Source organism: Aptenodytes forsteri, unplaced genomic scaffold (genome assembly GCF_000699145.1).
Source record: "Aptenodytes forsteri isolate BGI_AS27 unplaced genomic scaffold, ASM69914v1 Scaffold550, whole genome shotgun sequence".
Lineage (NCBI taxonomy): Eukaryota > Metazoa > Chordata > Aves > Sphenisciformes > Spheniscidae > Aptenodytes > Aptenodytes forsteri.
The window spans coordinates 336,967-352,925 of NW_008795689.1; the positions used below are offsets into that span (position 1 = coordinate 336,967).

The 15,959-nt window shown below is 46.4% G+C and overlaps 1 protein-coding gene across 1 annotated transcript in view; it reads left to right on the top strand.

The window, feature by feature from the left end:
* TTC28 (tetratricopeptide repeat domain 28) overlaps positions 1 to 15,959 on the top strand; it is a 198,292-nt gene that overhangs the window by 160,991 nt on the left and 21,342 nt on the right. The window contains exons 13-14 of the mRNA XM_009282825.2: positions 1,289 to 1,454; positions 9,053 to 9,193. Coding sequence (XP_009281100.1) covers positions 1,289 to 1,454; positions 9,053 to 9,193 — 307 coding nt within the window. The remainder of the gene's footprint in view (positions 1 to 1,288; positions 1,455 to 9,052; positions 9,194 to 15,959) is intronic.

Here is a 15,959-nt window from a genome sequence, read left to right on the forward strand (position 1 = left end):
AGATATGCTTTTTGGGGGTGTTTTGCAATGTTGCATGTGTAAGTGTAAGATGGTGGTGTCCTGCTATGCATCCACTCACTAATTTGCTCTTCAGGCCAGTAGTTTGCACAATAAAATGTCAATGACTCTGTAGTATTAATATCGACCTAAACTTACTAAACTTGTATGGATCAGAAGTGTAGGGTTTGCCACTAGGCTTCATGACCAGGCTCCTCCTTGCCCAAACTGGGTCTTGTAGAAAAGCAGTTGCACTCTTCAAGTATATGGGTTTGTGACTGCCTCCTTGAAGGCACTGTCAGATGTTGGGAAGGAGAGGGACTGTGGTGTTTCCACTTGAGCAGCTTTGCTAGGGAGCTCTGTTCAGTAATGATTCCAGCCCAGCCATGGTGACCTCTTCTTGTTTCGTTAGTGCTGACGGAGAGAGTAGCTTCAGTGGCAGCCCAGGATCCTCATTATCCCACTGAGATGGTACCCTTAGAGCCTCTGCACTGATTCTGTATTTGCTGCTGTTGCTGCAGAAGGAGTTGCTTTATTCTTTATTCCTCTACTCTTCTTAACTGGTTTAATAATTTATGCTGTCAAGGCAAGCAGGGCATCCAGAGCAGCCTTTTGCTGTTGATCACAGGCTGTAGAATTAATTATATCAGGAAGGATATGCCAGTCTTGAGTGGAGGAAGGTTTTATGTGCAGTAATAGTTGAATTCTTAACAAAACAGTGAATGTCCTTTATCTGGTTTACCCATTGTGAAATGCTATCTTTTAATATTTTACTATGCATTAATCCATCTTTTTCTTTCTTTGTATATAACGTATTTTCATGCATATGAGTGAAATGAAAATCTTTGCGAGGAGGTTCTGCTGTAGTAATAACACTTTTGTTAAGCATTTGAGCCCTGTGTGTTCAATTTGTGTGATCAGAGGCTATTAATAGGTATTTTTCATGTGTATCTATTGAAATGCGAATTACTCTGGTAGGTGCTTGTATGAAAGGTCTGTTTTATAATTTATATGAGCCTGCTCAATAACAAATGCATTCTGAGCATCTCACAAAAGCACCGCTCTGCCTTCGTACTTTTGAGCCATCATCTGCAAAGTACAAAAGCAGATTTTAAAAGTAAGGCTGTAATACAGAATGCTGGAAAAGCCCTGTGGAGATATGGCACGGAATGCTTTGCCCCAGTTGTACTGGAAATGCCAAATGCTACGGGCTGTGCCACCTTCCTAGGCAGTTGCTGGCAGCACTCTTCCTGCCCTGCAGAAATAACCTTGTGATTCTGGTGCCCTGCAGGAATTCTGAAATTTCATGAGTATTATCTGGGTGACAACCTGACAGAAAATGCTGGGGAATTCCATGAAGCCAACAGCGTGACCCTGCAAACAATAACAAACTCCGCATTGGAACAGTACATCTCAAGTGTGCGGGAGGCTCTGGGTGTGGATTCCTACTATACCCGGTAAGTTGGAGAGGGGGGGTCTAACATCCTGGTTCCCGCTTTCCCACCTGAAAGCAATTTGTAACAGTCAGGGCTGAGCTAATCGGCCGAGAAGTCTGAGAACTGAGAGTCAGAGTAGGGGCAAATTTTCACTGCAGCAACAAAAAAATTGCTTTATTTTTGTATCCGTGGCTATTTTTCTGCCAAGTAACTATACGCACATGCAAATAAGGTTTGAACCCATAGGCTGGGTAATGAATCTGTAGATTGGATGAGGAGGCAGATGCCATGTCTGACTCTATATGGGCAGATTCCATCCTACTTACAGTTTCCAGTGTAATTAATTCCCTTTCAAAGGTTTACTTATGAAAAACTGCAAATACCGTAGGAATTCCACCCCCACCCCCCCTTTCCAAATATTTTCCCTTGTGGCTATAGCTGAGTAAATAATTTGCAGTGAATTAATCCATCTGATGAATTTCAGCCAAGAGAAACCTTACTCTGATGCATTACTCGGATAGGTCCCACAACTACGTTTCCTCATTTTTTTTATCCTATGTATTTAGCACTAGTCAGGCTTTTTTGCTTATTTATACTCAACCTCATGATCTCTCCTGGTATTTGGTTTGATTTATTGACTGAATGAGTACGAATATAGTTTCTATGCTGATATTTGCAAGTAGTTTTGTCTGAAAAGTAGAGTTGGGGATGTCCCTATCCTCGTATGTTCTCTGTGAATGAAGTGTACAGGGTAAAGGATGTGGCGACAGTTTCGCTTGCTCTTACAAGCGAGGCTTGCTATGTAGTCATAAATTGCTTTACTTTGGGTGGGTTAGTAACACACCGGCAGTTTGCAGGTCTAGTTTACTACTAGTGCAAAGGGGGCCTACATGTATGTGTTGACTGATTTGTTAACCGGCCCCCAAAACTGGTGTGAGTGGAGGCACTGGCTCTTCTAGGTTATACCACATTTTAGTCTTTTTTTTTAAACCGTTTTGCGTTTTTCTGCAGCACCAAGATTTATGAGTGAGTCCCCGAGGCTGTGGACAAATGTCCTCTTCCTTGCCCAGCTTTGATGGTGAAAGCACTAACAGTGCTGCCCAGCCCTCACGAGCCGTTAGCAGCCTGTGTTAGAGGCTACCACGCTGCAGATCGCTCTCTGTGCGCGACCCGCAGTCTGCAGGGACAGCGCACACCCGAACCTGGTGTTCCAGGTAATGATGTTGGCCAAGAAAGAGGAAATGATGGCATTGATCCTTGAATCGATTTGAGCTCAGGGTTCTGTGGGCAACTGGGAAGCTGTTCAGCTCTCCTAATTAATCCGTGTTCATCTTTTGTAATAGCTACCGTAGGCAGCAAATGCAGCTGCATAGCTGACACTGCAGTGGCATGTGTTAGAGCGTGGTTGTGCAGAAGGCAGCAGTAAAACCAAGCTGTGCTTTGTAGTCCACTCACCAGCAGTGTCCTCGGCTTCCTGCCCTCGATGCTCACACCTTAATCTGACAGGATGGGAATTTTCCATCAGATCGAAAGAAGAACATAACCCCAGGCCTGAAGTTTCCCATTACGTGTTTCAACTATGCAGAATGGTACCAGATTTCCTAGTTGCTTTCCTCAGGGCTTTCTCCAGTCTCTCACAGACAAATTAATTCTCCCCTTGGGGTAGGGAGAACATGACACTTGGTTGTGTTATGTCCCCAGTACCAGTAACGAAATTGGTTGCAGTCAGCTTGCTGGGTTTGAAGCTCTGAGAGGGCTGCGGACACGTGTGCTCAGCACAGAAGGCGAGTCCCTCCGTGCTTTTTCCTTCATGGGAGCATTGGATGCTGGAAGGGAGCTGGAAGCCATTAGAGGTTCTGGACTCAGGCCTGGTAGATTGCTTTTGTTATTTTCACCGATTTAAAAGTGAATTAAAGAATGTTTGTCTATGCTGGGATGCTGAATGTGTCCTGAAAGGTTTGCAAGGCACGATGGGCTCAGGTTGTGGTGACACATTCTCCTGGTTTTACCTTTCTTTAGGGAACTGAAGAGAAAGGTCTTTCTAAGATTCCCTCCCCCCCCCGTACCAGAAAAAATACTGGATTTGTGAAGGTTTGGGAAAAGATGACTCTGTCTAATAAATTGGTGGTGCACAGTGCCAGGCTTATCTTTGCTTCCTGGTGCTCTGGCATTGCTAGTCCGGGGAATGCACGCGCTGGGCTCCCCAGCCTGGCCTCTTGCTCCTGGAGCCTGATTCTGGGCTCGGGCCAGCTTGAAGAATTGTTTCGAAGAGCCACTGCCAAGCTGCTTAGTATGAGCACTGGGTTGTGAGTCAGGAATCAGCGCTGTGCACTTCGTGTGCGACCTCTGAGGCCTGGCCAAGCCTTGCTGCTGTTGTCCAGCTTCTCCGAGAGAGACAGCAGCTCTCCTGCCTTAGGCTACTGCGAGAGACATGACCTGGGACAATCACAGAAATGAAATGGCATTGCCTCTCTGGCTTACCCTCTGTCAAGAGGACTGCTTCAGCCCTCTGGCGTGGGGCTGTCCACTCTGCTGTTGGGCTGGAAGCGTTTCACTTCTGTGATAACCCGCTTCTCTGGCAGGACTGTGAAGGCTTTGGGACCTCTCTGGTTTGGGTATGGGAATAGGGCTGGTGCTGCCGCGACACGGAGCGGCAAATGGCTGTGTGTGTGTATACACCTTTTCTGTGGTTCCTCAGGGAAGAGGCTGAGATGTGTTGTAAGGGGGGAGCTGGGTATGTGCAGGCTGCACTTGGGGAACACGGGCGGCATTTCCGGGCTGTGCTGTGCAAGGGCTTAAATAGCAGAAAGTTTGAGCAGAAATAACGTGTTCCTAGTCAAGCGTACAAAATGCTGAAAAGCAGCCATTATTCCTGCTTGTCCAGGAACATCTGAGATAACAAAATTGTGACACTTTTAAAACTGTCAAGAAAAAAATCTGCAGAATGACACTGGCTGGGCCTAGCATGACTTCAACTCAGAGTCATTAGCCAAGAAAGCTCATTAAAATGAAAAAAAAGACCAAAAAAAATCAAGGGTCTGTATATCGGTGTGCTGTTTGGAAGATTCTTGGCAGCTGGCTAAACATTTATATGCAATTTATGAATGGAATTAATTTCCCAGTAATTGTCTATGGTTACATAATGCCTTCAGGCCTGAGCACTATTACTGGCATTATATCCAACTTCGAGAGAGAAGTTTGTCACTTGCACTACCAGAAAAGAGCTTGTCCAGAGCACTGCCAGCTTGAGAGGAGATCTCAGGATTTTTTGCTGTGTTTTAGGGCGGTTGGATTTTTTGGTGTTTTTGTTTTAAGAGGATGGCTGTTGTGTCTGTCCCCTAAAAAACACAAGACCTTTTAGTGGAAATCTGCCCCAAAAACTGCCGGTTACCTGCTGCATAAATTACTTGTGGGTTTCTGCAGTCCCTGGAGATTGTTTTAGACACCCCTGAAACCATTAAAATTAACTTAATCTTGTAAGAGCTAAATAAGTTGTACAGTCCCAGAGTCTTCATGCAGTGACAAACTGAAGACAGATCAAAATCTTTGAGACACTGCTTCAGAGCACTAAAACCTCACAGTCCATAACCCATGGCATTTTCTTAAGAGGTGTGGACAGCAGAATAAAAGCAGATTTGTGGCCATATTTGACCTGGCTAGGTTGCAAAGAAGGAAGAAAGTAAACCTCTCCCCAAACCAGAAAAACCTAAAATGAGCCATGCATTGGTCTTCAAGACAAGAGAGTAAAGTTAATAAGAAAGAGGCAAAAGAGATGTCTGAGTTGAGATGGACAACATGTATCTAGAAGAAGACTCCACTGCCCTAGTCTCCAAGGAGGGAAGCGATGTCAGAGTGATCCATGTGGTTTTGCAGCTAGGAGATAGATAAAGGCATGGGGTCTGAGGTTTAATTTCTCTTCTGAGGGTTTTTGTTCTCTTGGGGTAGCTGCACAATGATTTTCTTTTCCTTTCTGGTTGTTCCGCTGCTATCTATAAACATTTTTGTAACCACAACACCGATTATCCATAAGTGATGATACAAGACACAAAACGATTTGGAAAAATCTATACTACTATTCTGAAAACTTCTGGTGAACATGGTGTTTGATCTTGTTTATCCAAGCACGACATTGGAGTCTGGAAGTTCCTATGGAGGGTCACTGAGCATTTAGTATTGCCACTGGGGGAGGACGAGCTTTAGTTATCCAGTGAGATGAGGATTTGGGGATGCAGTCTGGCTAATGCAGACCTTCTAAGTGTTACTGAAATAGTGGCAGTATCTGTAACAGATTTTGAGCATGAACAGATGAGTTGTTGCTATTGGTAGCCAAAATGGTGGATCTGGCACAGTGAGCTTACGGTCAGCAATCAGGTTGGACTTACATTAGGATTCACTCTTTGTCCTGAACTCAATGTGAGCTTGCCATTTTGTGAAATTACCCACCAATCTCACAAGGGCATTGGCAGGATTGCGTCTGCTGAGTGCTGTAAACAACATGTGCTGCTGAGATGGGTATGTGCTTAACTCACAATGTTGAGACAGTTGGAAACCAGAAGTAGTGACAGCTGACCCATCTCCAGTGATCCCCACATCTGTGTGTATTGGATTTACAGTTGTGTCCCATTTGGATGCATTTTGGGTTTGTGCTTTCTGAAAAGGTGCACAACCTTTTGTGATTGTAAAGGTGGCTTTCTGAAGGGGAACAAATACTTTATACAGCTGACTGGATTATTCATTTCACTGTGAGCAGTAACAAACTGCTTGTTAGTCTAGGGTTTTTATTAAGTACTCTGAGAAAGAGCAAAGGGTCTTTCAGCCAGCTGAGCACTCAAAACATAAGGGAACAGACATACACAGGGGAGTAGCTTCCTTCATATTAAAGCCCTGAGAAGCTACAAGCATGTAAGCGCTGCTATCCAAATGATCATAATCATGAAATTATTGCTAACATATAAATGGTACATTTAAGAGATGGCCTGTCTTTGGTGGTGGTGGTGTCTAGGGTTTTTGGGTTCTTACATAAAATCTGTTCTGCGACTTAGACTTCTGTTAGCTTCAGTCACACCTTCCGAGTTACGTGTTTCAAGTCTTGCTTGAAAATGAATTGCGTGATTCCCATTAAAGGAAATGTTAAAAGTTACTCCCTCCAGCCTTCATGATTCCTGGGTTTTGCAGATGTGTTCCGGATGTTGATGCTTCATCCAGTTCTGTCTTGTATGTGCATGTGGACTATGAGCTCTCTGTTCTTTCTGGGAGAATAGAGTCGCTCCCTCCAAGGTGTGAATACTGACAGGAAGGACAAGAGGGGGGAAAAAAATCAGACTGAATTGGTTCCACCTACCCTTCTCTTAAAGCATCAGGGTTGCATGATTCAGAAGGTTACATCTATCTCCACATGTTGATGGCTAAGGGTAAGCCCTCTAGATATGCATATACACAATTGAAATCTGTAGTTACACCTCGTGTAATAGATCTGCAGATACTGTTTTCAGTTCCATTAACCATTTGTCACCACAGATTCTCCTCTTGGCAAAGGGAATCCTTCAGTCTTTAGGTTCTGGGATGAGTTTTTAATTTACTGTGATGTCAGCTTCCTCCTCTCTTTGTGGTGATGGTAGTGGTATGTTTTTGGTTAAGGATTCTGGGTTTAATGCATGTCTCTGAGATCATTGGGCTGGTGTGGTATGATCACAGGCAGAAGCTCTTTCCCCACTTCAAAATTATATGCAGGGAATTAAACAAACAAATCTTGTCTGTTCCGTGTGGGTGAACGTCATGTTCTGCTTTGAAACTCTTTCCCCACATGGATCAAGTGCTTCCCTACAGCATTGCTGACTGCCACCATGCTCCAGCACACCAGACCCCCAGGAGAAGTTGTCATCTGCAGTCCCTGGAACCTGTTCTTTGCCTACCAGCAAAGAACAGAGGGATTTAAATGTGTGTAGCACACGTGAAAACTTTTGTTTGACTCTGACTTCTCAGTTCATAGCTTGCTTAAGTGCACTGTAGTTGTGTACTTTTGTGTTCAAATTTAAGTGCCATTGTCTTCCATAATGCTGTAAGCGTGTATAGGTACTGTTGTGTCTCCAGAGTGGCACATCTTCCCATTTTCTGCTCCTGGAGAGGAAGGGATGCTGTCATGGGATGTGTCATCAGGATTTTGCTGTGGTGGTGTTCAGTTCCACACTGCAGCCTTCGCTTTCTGCTAGAAATGGTTCCTTTCAGCTGGTCTAATTAAGCTGACAAATAACGCATACTTGCAAAAAAAATAAAGTGTGAGAGACTTTAAAGTCTGCTTGAACTTGTGTTGGGACAGACTCTTTTCTCTTTAGGGAGAGCATGTGGCCTGCTCTCTTGGGTTCATGAACTCAAGATTTTTTGCCTCTTTAAGGAGCTCCAAATACTCATTGTGTTACTCAAAACTGTGCCAGGACTCAAAACTGAGCATGCCTGCAGCTGGAGGAAAAACATGCAGGAGGCAGCTGTTGACAACCTTTTCTTTTCCCCCTTTTTTTTTCTTTTTTTTTTTTTTTTTTTTTTTTCCTTTTGTCTTGGCTGTTGTTCAGTAGCCCCATTTCAGTGTTCATAAAGTGATTGGCTTTTGTCAGGACTTACTCTTTCAGGTTATTAAATTATATTGACCTGGAAGTATGCTTACAAAGATATCCTGTGGTTCATACAGCAACATAGGGGCAGCTCTAGTTACCTGCACAAGTACGTGTTGTGTGTTAATTGAGTTCGTGTGCTCTTTATTGGAAAATGTGCCCTTGAGGAAAGGCTCCAAGTTGTCAGGAACCCAAAAGGAAGCAGAAATGAGATGCAAGGTGGCTTCAGCAGGTAGCATAGCAGGTTTAGCTTAAGTGTACAAATTCAAAGGTTTGTGATGCACCATATAATGTGCAAATTATTTATTAAAGGGAGGGGTTGTTAAAAATGCACATACAATAGTTGTGTTTGCCTTCTGCTTTTAGAAAGAAGAACAAATGCTAACAGCAATTTGACAGAAAGCCTACACTGAGATGATAATTTAGATTAATGTCAGGAGTTGGAAAATATAGAAATTTTGGGCTCTATTTCTCTCTGTATTGCTGCTGTCCTAGTGGCATTGATACAGTAAATTTTTTTTTCTCTGTGCTTTCCCTGTTTGTATAACAGGAGCAGCAACACAGCTCCCTTTTTTTATGTTGCACTTTGCCAGTGAAGGTAGCATACAGAGCTTGGAGTTGTTATTCTTGAAATCTGAAAAGGATGCACTAATACGTGTTCTTAGGCAAATCGAGGGCTGAGTTGGTGTTTCCTGCAGACCTCAGCTTTTCTGTGTTGTGCTACAGCTTCAAAAGTCCATACCTGCAGTGCATGGGAATTTGGGTCCTGTATTTCCATCAGCGTGTGCCACTCTAAACCCTGAAGAATGCCTAGGAGAAGAGGAGGGAATGGGGTTGTTACTCTCTTGTATGCCTAACAGGAGGAGGTGATGCAATCCAGGGAAAATTTGACTTTAACATTTGGTTGAGGTTATGTCTGAAAAACATTTTCTCTCAAACTAGCTGAGCATTTGTCACAAAGCTGTTGCTCTGTCTTCCATCAATGACTCCTTGACCCTGCTGTTCCCCCTGCAGAGCCTGTGCCAGTAGCGAGACTGAGAGTGAAGCTGGGGATATCATGGACCAACAGTTTGAGGAGATGAATAATAAGCTGAACTCAATGACTGATCCGACTGGCTTCCTGAGGATGGTCAGCAGGAACAACCTCTTGAACAGGTGAGAATACAGCACTGCGCTGTGAGGATCAGCAGGCAGAATGAGATGTCCTGGTGACGGGCTTCTCTCTAAATTGCAAGTTTAGGGTGCAGCCGATGCCATTGCTCGTGGTCTCCCTATGGCCCCGAGTTGTGGGGGCGCAGAGCAGCAAACTGATACTGTCCTTTACGGTTGCAGTAACCATCCATTCTTTACAGCATGGATGTACGGGGAACATTAAGCACCTCTCTTAGGAATAAGGTCCGTATGTTAGTACTGCGCAGCACTCTCTCTCCGTCTGAGCAGAGGAGCCTGTAGGCATTTCCCTTCTGTCGTTTTCTTTTGTGTTCATGCGGTGCAGTGAGAATTTCTCCCTCACTCAGGAGAGCTCTGCATCTTGCTCCTGATGGGATTGAGAATCCATTATCACCTAGTGTTGCATGTGCATCCAGCCTGGGAGCTTCGAGTGCCTGGTGGCCTTCCACAGACAGGTGGAAGGTGGCCTGTTGGGGGTTGGTTTTGTTCTACACACTCAAGTGTTGGATGTGAGGGACAAAGAAGCCCTGCCAGGTCCTGGAAGGGCATGGGGTCCTATTGCTTCCTTCTTTAGAAATAGACATTTTCAGTAGGAAGGAGGCAGGACAAGGACTGAAAATATTGTTGTGCCTCTTGTGGGAGGGAGGACCCCAGGCACAGGCAGAGACCTAGATAAGACTATGTATTTCAATTAAGAACTCAGTAGCTTGGTTTGAGAGATGTAGGGGGTGGCATCTTCATTGCGTTTCAAGGTGAATTTGATAGCTTAAGGTGATAGCCAGCAAGGACTTGTCAGCAATTGTTAACTGATAACTCTGTCCTGAGGGGCAGCCAGGCTTGGCTCTTCTCCTGGCCAAGCACTGTTTTTGATTGTTTGAACAATTGCAGGGGAACTCTGTTCTGTCCCTGCTGTCTGTGAGGTGTGGAGCTTCAAGCTCTCTGCTACACACTTACTATGGAAATACTTGTTTCTGTTGATCTTAACTGTTGTACTAATTAGCTGGGAATATGCTGCATTTCCAGAGTTACAGGACTCTGTGCTAGCAGCACAGTCTCCATTCATTTTCTGCCTCTTACAACTTGATCAGGTCTCAATCGTTCACATTACTGTGCTGATTAGGGCAAGCATTCGAAACAAAAATTGAAGATGAAATTTTTCTAGTGTTACCACTCCCCCAGTGAAGAGGGGCTGCATGACGCAACTCAGGGTTTCTGGCTAGATCTGTGCTCCAGCATGGGTTGTGAGCACAGGATACCCCAGGCCTTTCTCAGCTGGAAAAGAAAATGCGATCAGCATGCAGTGTTGTGAGCCATCACTGGAGCTTGTGAGCTGTAACAGCATCCCCATGAAACTGGGAGCTGCCTATTGGCACCAACAACTGGCCTGTTTCTCTTTCCAGAATCGACATGCGTATCTGTTCAAGCTGCTGCATTGATGATGAACGATGAGTACTTGCTAGTTTGGGATCAAACAGGCAGATCCCCAGGATTGCTGAGATTTTTGCTAATTCATCAGGCTTAGAAGGACAGGAGAATGCCCCTCTGATTACAGGGGAAAAATACGATCCGATTCTGCTCCAGGGAATGCTAATCCTCAGGAACACTGCAGAGGCCAACCATGCAGCATCTATGTCTTTCTGCTCCATAGGAGCCAAGTGCATTACCCTGAACCCACATCCAGGAGCTTACTTCAGGTGCCTTGTGAGGTAACTAGTTTGCAGCTTTTAGGAGAAGCTCAGGGATGGGCCAACTTGGACACTTAATTAAAAGCACTCTCACAAGAGTATGAGGAGGAGCACTAGAAGCAGCCCTGTCTTTGATGTTCTTTCTGTGAGCACTGAGATGAAGAGAATAAGACACTGCTGTATGGCCGGCCTGCCTGCCTGCCCACCTTCTGCCTGCAGATGGGGGCATACCAAGGGGCTCTAGTGGCAGAGCTAACGCTGCCACATCTGTTTTGCACCTGGCTTGCTGAGCCCTGAATTCAGAGTAGATGCTGTGGTCCTGCCCAAGCCTTTCAATACATCCTGTACTTAACATCTGCTCCAGTCCCATAGATGATCAAACTGGAGGCTACAGAGTCTAGAAGGACACTCTAGAAAGCATTAGCTGGCCTCTTGCTATACTGTGTGGTTCTTTATAATTAAGCTGTGCAGAGAGTGGTATGGCTCATGGCATGCAGCATACCGAGCTTGGGACAACAAGGAGACATCCTTGCAAGAGCCATGAAGCTCCAGGAAGGAAGATGATGAAAATCTGCATGGAAGAGAGCAGATTAAGAAATAAAACGGGAGCAGGCAGCATTTCTGTGCACCGGCCTAGAGCTCTAACAAGGAACTGTGAGCTCTTAGACTTTGGTTAAGCAACAGAATTGAATGGTTAGCAAGAGTACAAGCTGTGATCTTGCAGCTCCAGACTCCAGCTCCTCTGTGCAATGGCTTTTCTGCCAGCTAGTACTGGAGTAAGTTCATGTAGCTGTAGGTCAATGCTGAGTGGATTGTTGCTGCTGTAGCGCTTCAGAGGATGGTAAAATTGTGGCTCACAAGCAGTGGTTGAAGGTATGGCGTCTGTTTGCTTTGGCTTCTGCACTGCAGGGGACAAAGAGGAGTAGGGCCTGCTTGGAGCTGAGAATAGGAACTTGTCTTCCCTACTGCCAAGGCAGGCCCTGCATTCCTCATGTGGGGCCTGAATGCATGTTCACATCTTGTGCTTGAATGCTGGAGATCCTCAAGGGAGTTTGCATGGCTTGGGGCCAGTGCAAGTTCCCTCACGCACAGGAACTGCACATGCTGTTAAGGTCCCACGTTAGAAAATGAGGCCCTGGAGATGCTGGGACTGTTTGGAGCCATCCAGTCTCCGTGTCTGGCAACAAGCGGGTGACTGAAAGGAAGTCCTCGGTTTGGGACGGGTGCTCTCTGGCTGCTGTCATCAGGTAACCTGGCTTTTAAGCAGAGAATAGTATGATTTTTTGGCAGTTCTGCTTAGAAAAGCAAAAATGTGGGGGTTTGGCAGTTAACTTAAGGAACTTTTGAGAAGAAATGGACTTTGGAGGAGAAAGAAGCACTGAAGGGACACTGCAGTGATCTCAGTACTGGGCCAATAGCTGTCTAAGCTGTGGATGCCACTGATACAGCCCCCAAGGTAGTCCCAGTTGCTCATGTCTTATGCACCTTCTGTTTTCTCTGCTTCTTAGGGCTCTTAGACTTTTGTTGGGTTTCCAGAGTAAAATCTGATTTCCTCCCTGCTAGTCGTCTTCGGCTCCAGCAAGGGACTTGATTGCTGCCTGTACCTGAATATAGCTCCCCCACCTTTTCTTTGGCCTCTCCACCATCATGGGGATGCAGTTTGTTCTCCTTCCATGTACCTGCAGAAAACATGAGAATCAGCCCTGACACTGCTCAAAGGGTAAAATATACTTCCTTGAGGGCAATTTTTGCAATGCAGCATGGTGAGAATTTGTAAAAGGCAAATTGGGAGGTAAGGAGCAATATAACTTGAGATGCGAATTCACTTCTGCCAAGGCCATTGCTATCTCCCAGCTCCCCTTACGGTTGCAAAAAGCTTGGTTTTTTCCAGCAGAGTCAGCACGCTCAGGGTCCATGGCCAGTCCTACAAGTATAGCTGGACATTTCCAGAGCAAGCTCAGTGCCCCGTAAGAGTAAACTCTCTATGAATCCAGCCAGAGGAATCTAGCAGAAAGTGGTTACAATTCACATGGAGCCTCAGCAGCAGTAAAAACGTGGCTTGGCTATCGCCAAGATACTGTTTCATCTCTTTTTGCTCAGGCTTTCATCCTCGAGACCATCATGTGATGTCTGAGCATATCTCCCCTTTCCTCTTGGTGTGGGACCCTGCCTTTGTGTTGATTTTGGCCCTGTTGGCTGTCACCGTCGCACAGCGAGGACCAGCGGCTCCCTAAAGTGGTTACAATTCACATGGAGCCTCAGCAGCAGTAAAAACGTGGCTATCGCCAAGATACTGTTTCATTTCTTTTTGCTCAGGCTTTCATCCTCGAGACCATCATGTGATGTCTGAGCATATCTCCCCTTTCCTCTTGGTGTGGGACCCTGCCTTTGTGTTGATTTTGGCCCTGTTGGCTGTCACCGTCGCACAGCGAGGACCAGCGGCTCCCTAGTGGATGGGGAGCCAGGAGCCAGGTGCAGCAGCAGAGCCGGTGGGGCAGGGGCCACACCAGCAGGACCCTGTCCCACAGTACCCAGTGAAGGGAGCAGGGCAGACCTGGGGATGGCAGCCAGAGTCAGCCAAGAGTCCAGATCATCAGGCAAGTGCCCGGTGAGGAGGCAGGTCTGAAGTCAAGCCAGGTGTGCGAGTGTACAAGTCAAGATCAGGTCTGGTGGCAGTAACTGGGGTCAGGCACAGCCCACTGATGGCTGTGCAGGTCCATCAGGAGGGGGCAGGTCTGAGGGGATGTTAGTCAGCAGGTCAGGCTCTGGATTGGGAGGGTTCATGGGCAGGCACAGGCAGGGCTGTGATGGTGCTGGAGACAAGCATACCTGCAGCGTAGCTGAAGCAGAGACTGAAGGCCCAGGCCCCAGCTTAAATGGAGCTCCTGGGCCTGTGGGCAGGGCATGTTGGTGAAGGCCCCAGTTCAGGCTGGTCAGGGTCATTAAAGCCTATTAATGCCCTCAGGGGTCTGACAGCTTGCCCTGGAGAACCGAGCAGCTGACCCCCTCCAGAGCAGAGGGATAGGGGTGTACCAGGGGTGCTGGCTGGCCCAGGATGAAGCAAGGTCTTTGGAAGGCAGATAGGAAAGCAGTGGCTGGAGAGTCTCTTATCTGTTTGGTTCTCTACCATACGGGGTGCAGCACTGTAGCTGCCCAAGTACAGACCACACAAGTAGAGAGTGCTGGGTGGTCTGTGGGGTTTGTGCAACCACTAGTTGGTTCAGGAGATAATTGCGGATTCTTGAAAGCATCCACAGGGCGGTTATATCTGAATGTTTCCTGGAGCTTCCCACAGCTTCGTATTGTGAGTGTGTCAAGGCCCTGAATGTGGATTTGGGGCTGCATCTCTAGGAAGGGTCTTTTTGAGGAAGGTTTGCAGAATGACAGGCATGATGGATATCCATTGTCCTGAGGCTGTCAGACCACTGCAGCAGTAAGTGTGACTCTCAGCCCTCCAGAATGGCTGTGCTTGGTCATGAGTAGTATTTGACTCATCCAGAGTCCTTACAGGTGCCAAGGCAAGAGCAGCTCTGTGCTGATTGCGATATGAACCCCTCCTTCCTGCCTGACCCCAGCCATGTTCATCCTCTGCAAGCAGAGCCAGGCCCTGTGAGGCTGGTGGTAGGCCAAATCAGTCTGAGCTCAAGGCTTGCATGACACGGGCTTTCTCCCCCTTTCTCTGAGGCTGTCATGGGATCATTGCTTTGTTCTTGCATCTCCAAGACAAAGGGCGGAAGCAGAGTTAGTGCTGATATATGCAGGCAGTTCTGAGTCCCAGCTTGTGCTGTTTCCTCTGCTTGCTGCGTGTCAGGCTGCCTTATACAAAGGGTTATAAATAAGCAGCACTGCGGAGTCTTTGCAGAGGCTCCCAAATGAGAGATTTGACTGTTTCAGAAATCAGGGGACCCCTCTACCTTGCAAGAGCAAGGTAGAAGTGATCAGTGCAGCATCCCAGAAGCCAGCACTGGTGCTCTGTAGAAGGGGTGTTTGGCCAAAAAATTCAAAAGTCTCCCTCTTGTCACAGTGAAATCACCTGGACTCAGAGGCCTGACAAGCCACCTGGAGAGCTGTTTGTTTGCACTGGCTTGAGAGGAAAGGGAGTGGGCTGGCCAGGGCTCCAGGTCTGCTCTGCGTGCTACAAAAGATCTCTGTCCATCCTCCTGCTATGGATTTTCTCACTCTTTGTGTACACAAACACACAGGCAAGAGATGTGAAAGATTTATGATACTCCCTTGGTTTTGTTCTAATAAAAAGCAATCTGAGTGGTGAAAGAATAAATCTAGAACTGCTTGGCTGTGAAACCAAGATGAAGGAGGCTCTGCTGATTAGAGTAATCAAGCCCCTATTCCCTGCAATAAATTAGTGTGCTAAAATTGCTTAATGCAGAAGGTGAGGCTGGCGAGTGCCACCTGCTGGCAAATAGCTGCTTCTTGGGAAGGTCAGTGCTGTTGTGCTTGGGCTAAAGCTCTACGTGCTCACTGGTTCCTAGATAAGCAGTGGGGTATCCCTGTTCTTCTAGAGTGGTATATCAGGCAGGATGTACTAGAGGGATGTGCTTTGAGCACAGGGTTCAGGGCACAAGAAATGTGTGAGATTGGGAAAGCAGTTTTTATTTCCTGATCTGATTTTAAAATCTGTGCTACATAAAGTATGGAAACAACTGAGCACTGCAAAGTGTGCTTGGCTCAGTCAGCTGCTGCAGTGAAGCTAGGCAGAGGGGTCCAGAGGGGAGCAGACAGTGCTGAGTCCGTGCTGGTCCTGCAATGAACTTGGTATTGCGCAAGCCACCTAGTCAAGTTTTCAGCAGCTCTGAGTAGCAGCAGCGTACTCGTACCTTCACCAGAATCTCTGCATTGGAGAGCATGGGCAATTGGACACCAGGCTTCCGTTTGCATTCTTAAATTACTTCTGTTGTCCCATAAGGTGTAAATTTCTTGTTAGTGGGGAGCATGGGTTTTTTCTTTAGAGAATAGGCTTTAGACATGATGTGAGCTGGGTCTGGAGATTGGTTGCAGCAACTGAGGAGAGAAGGAGAGGGGAGAAAGAAATTTTCTGAATCTGTCTG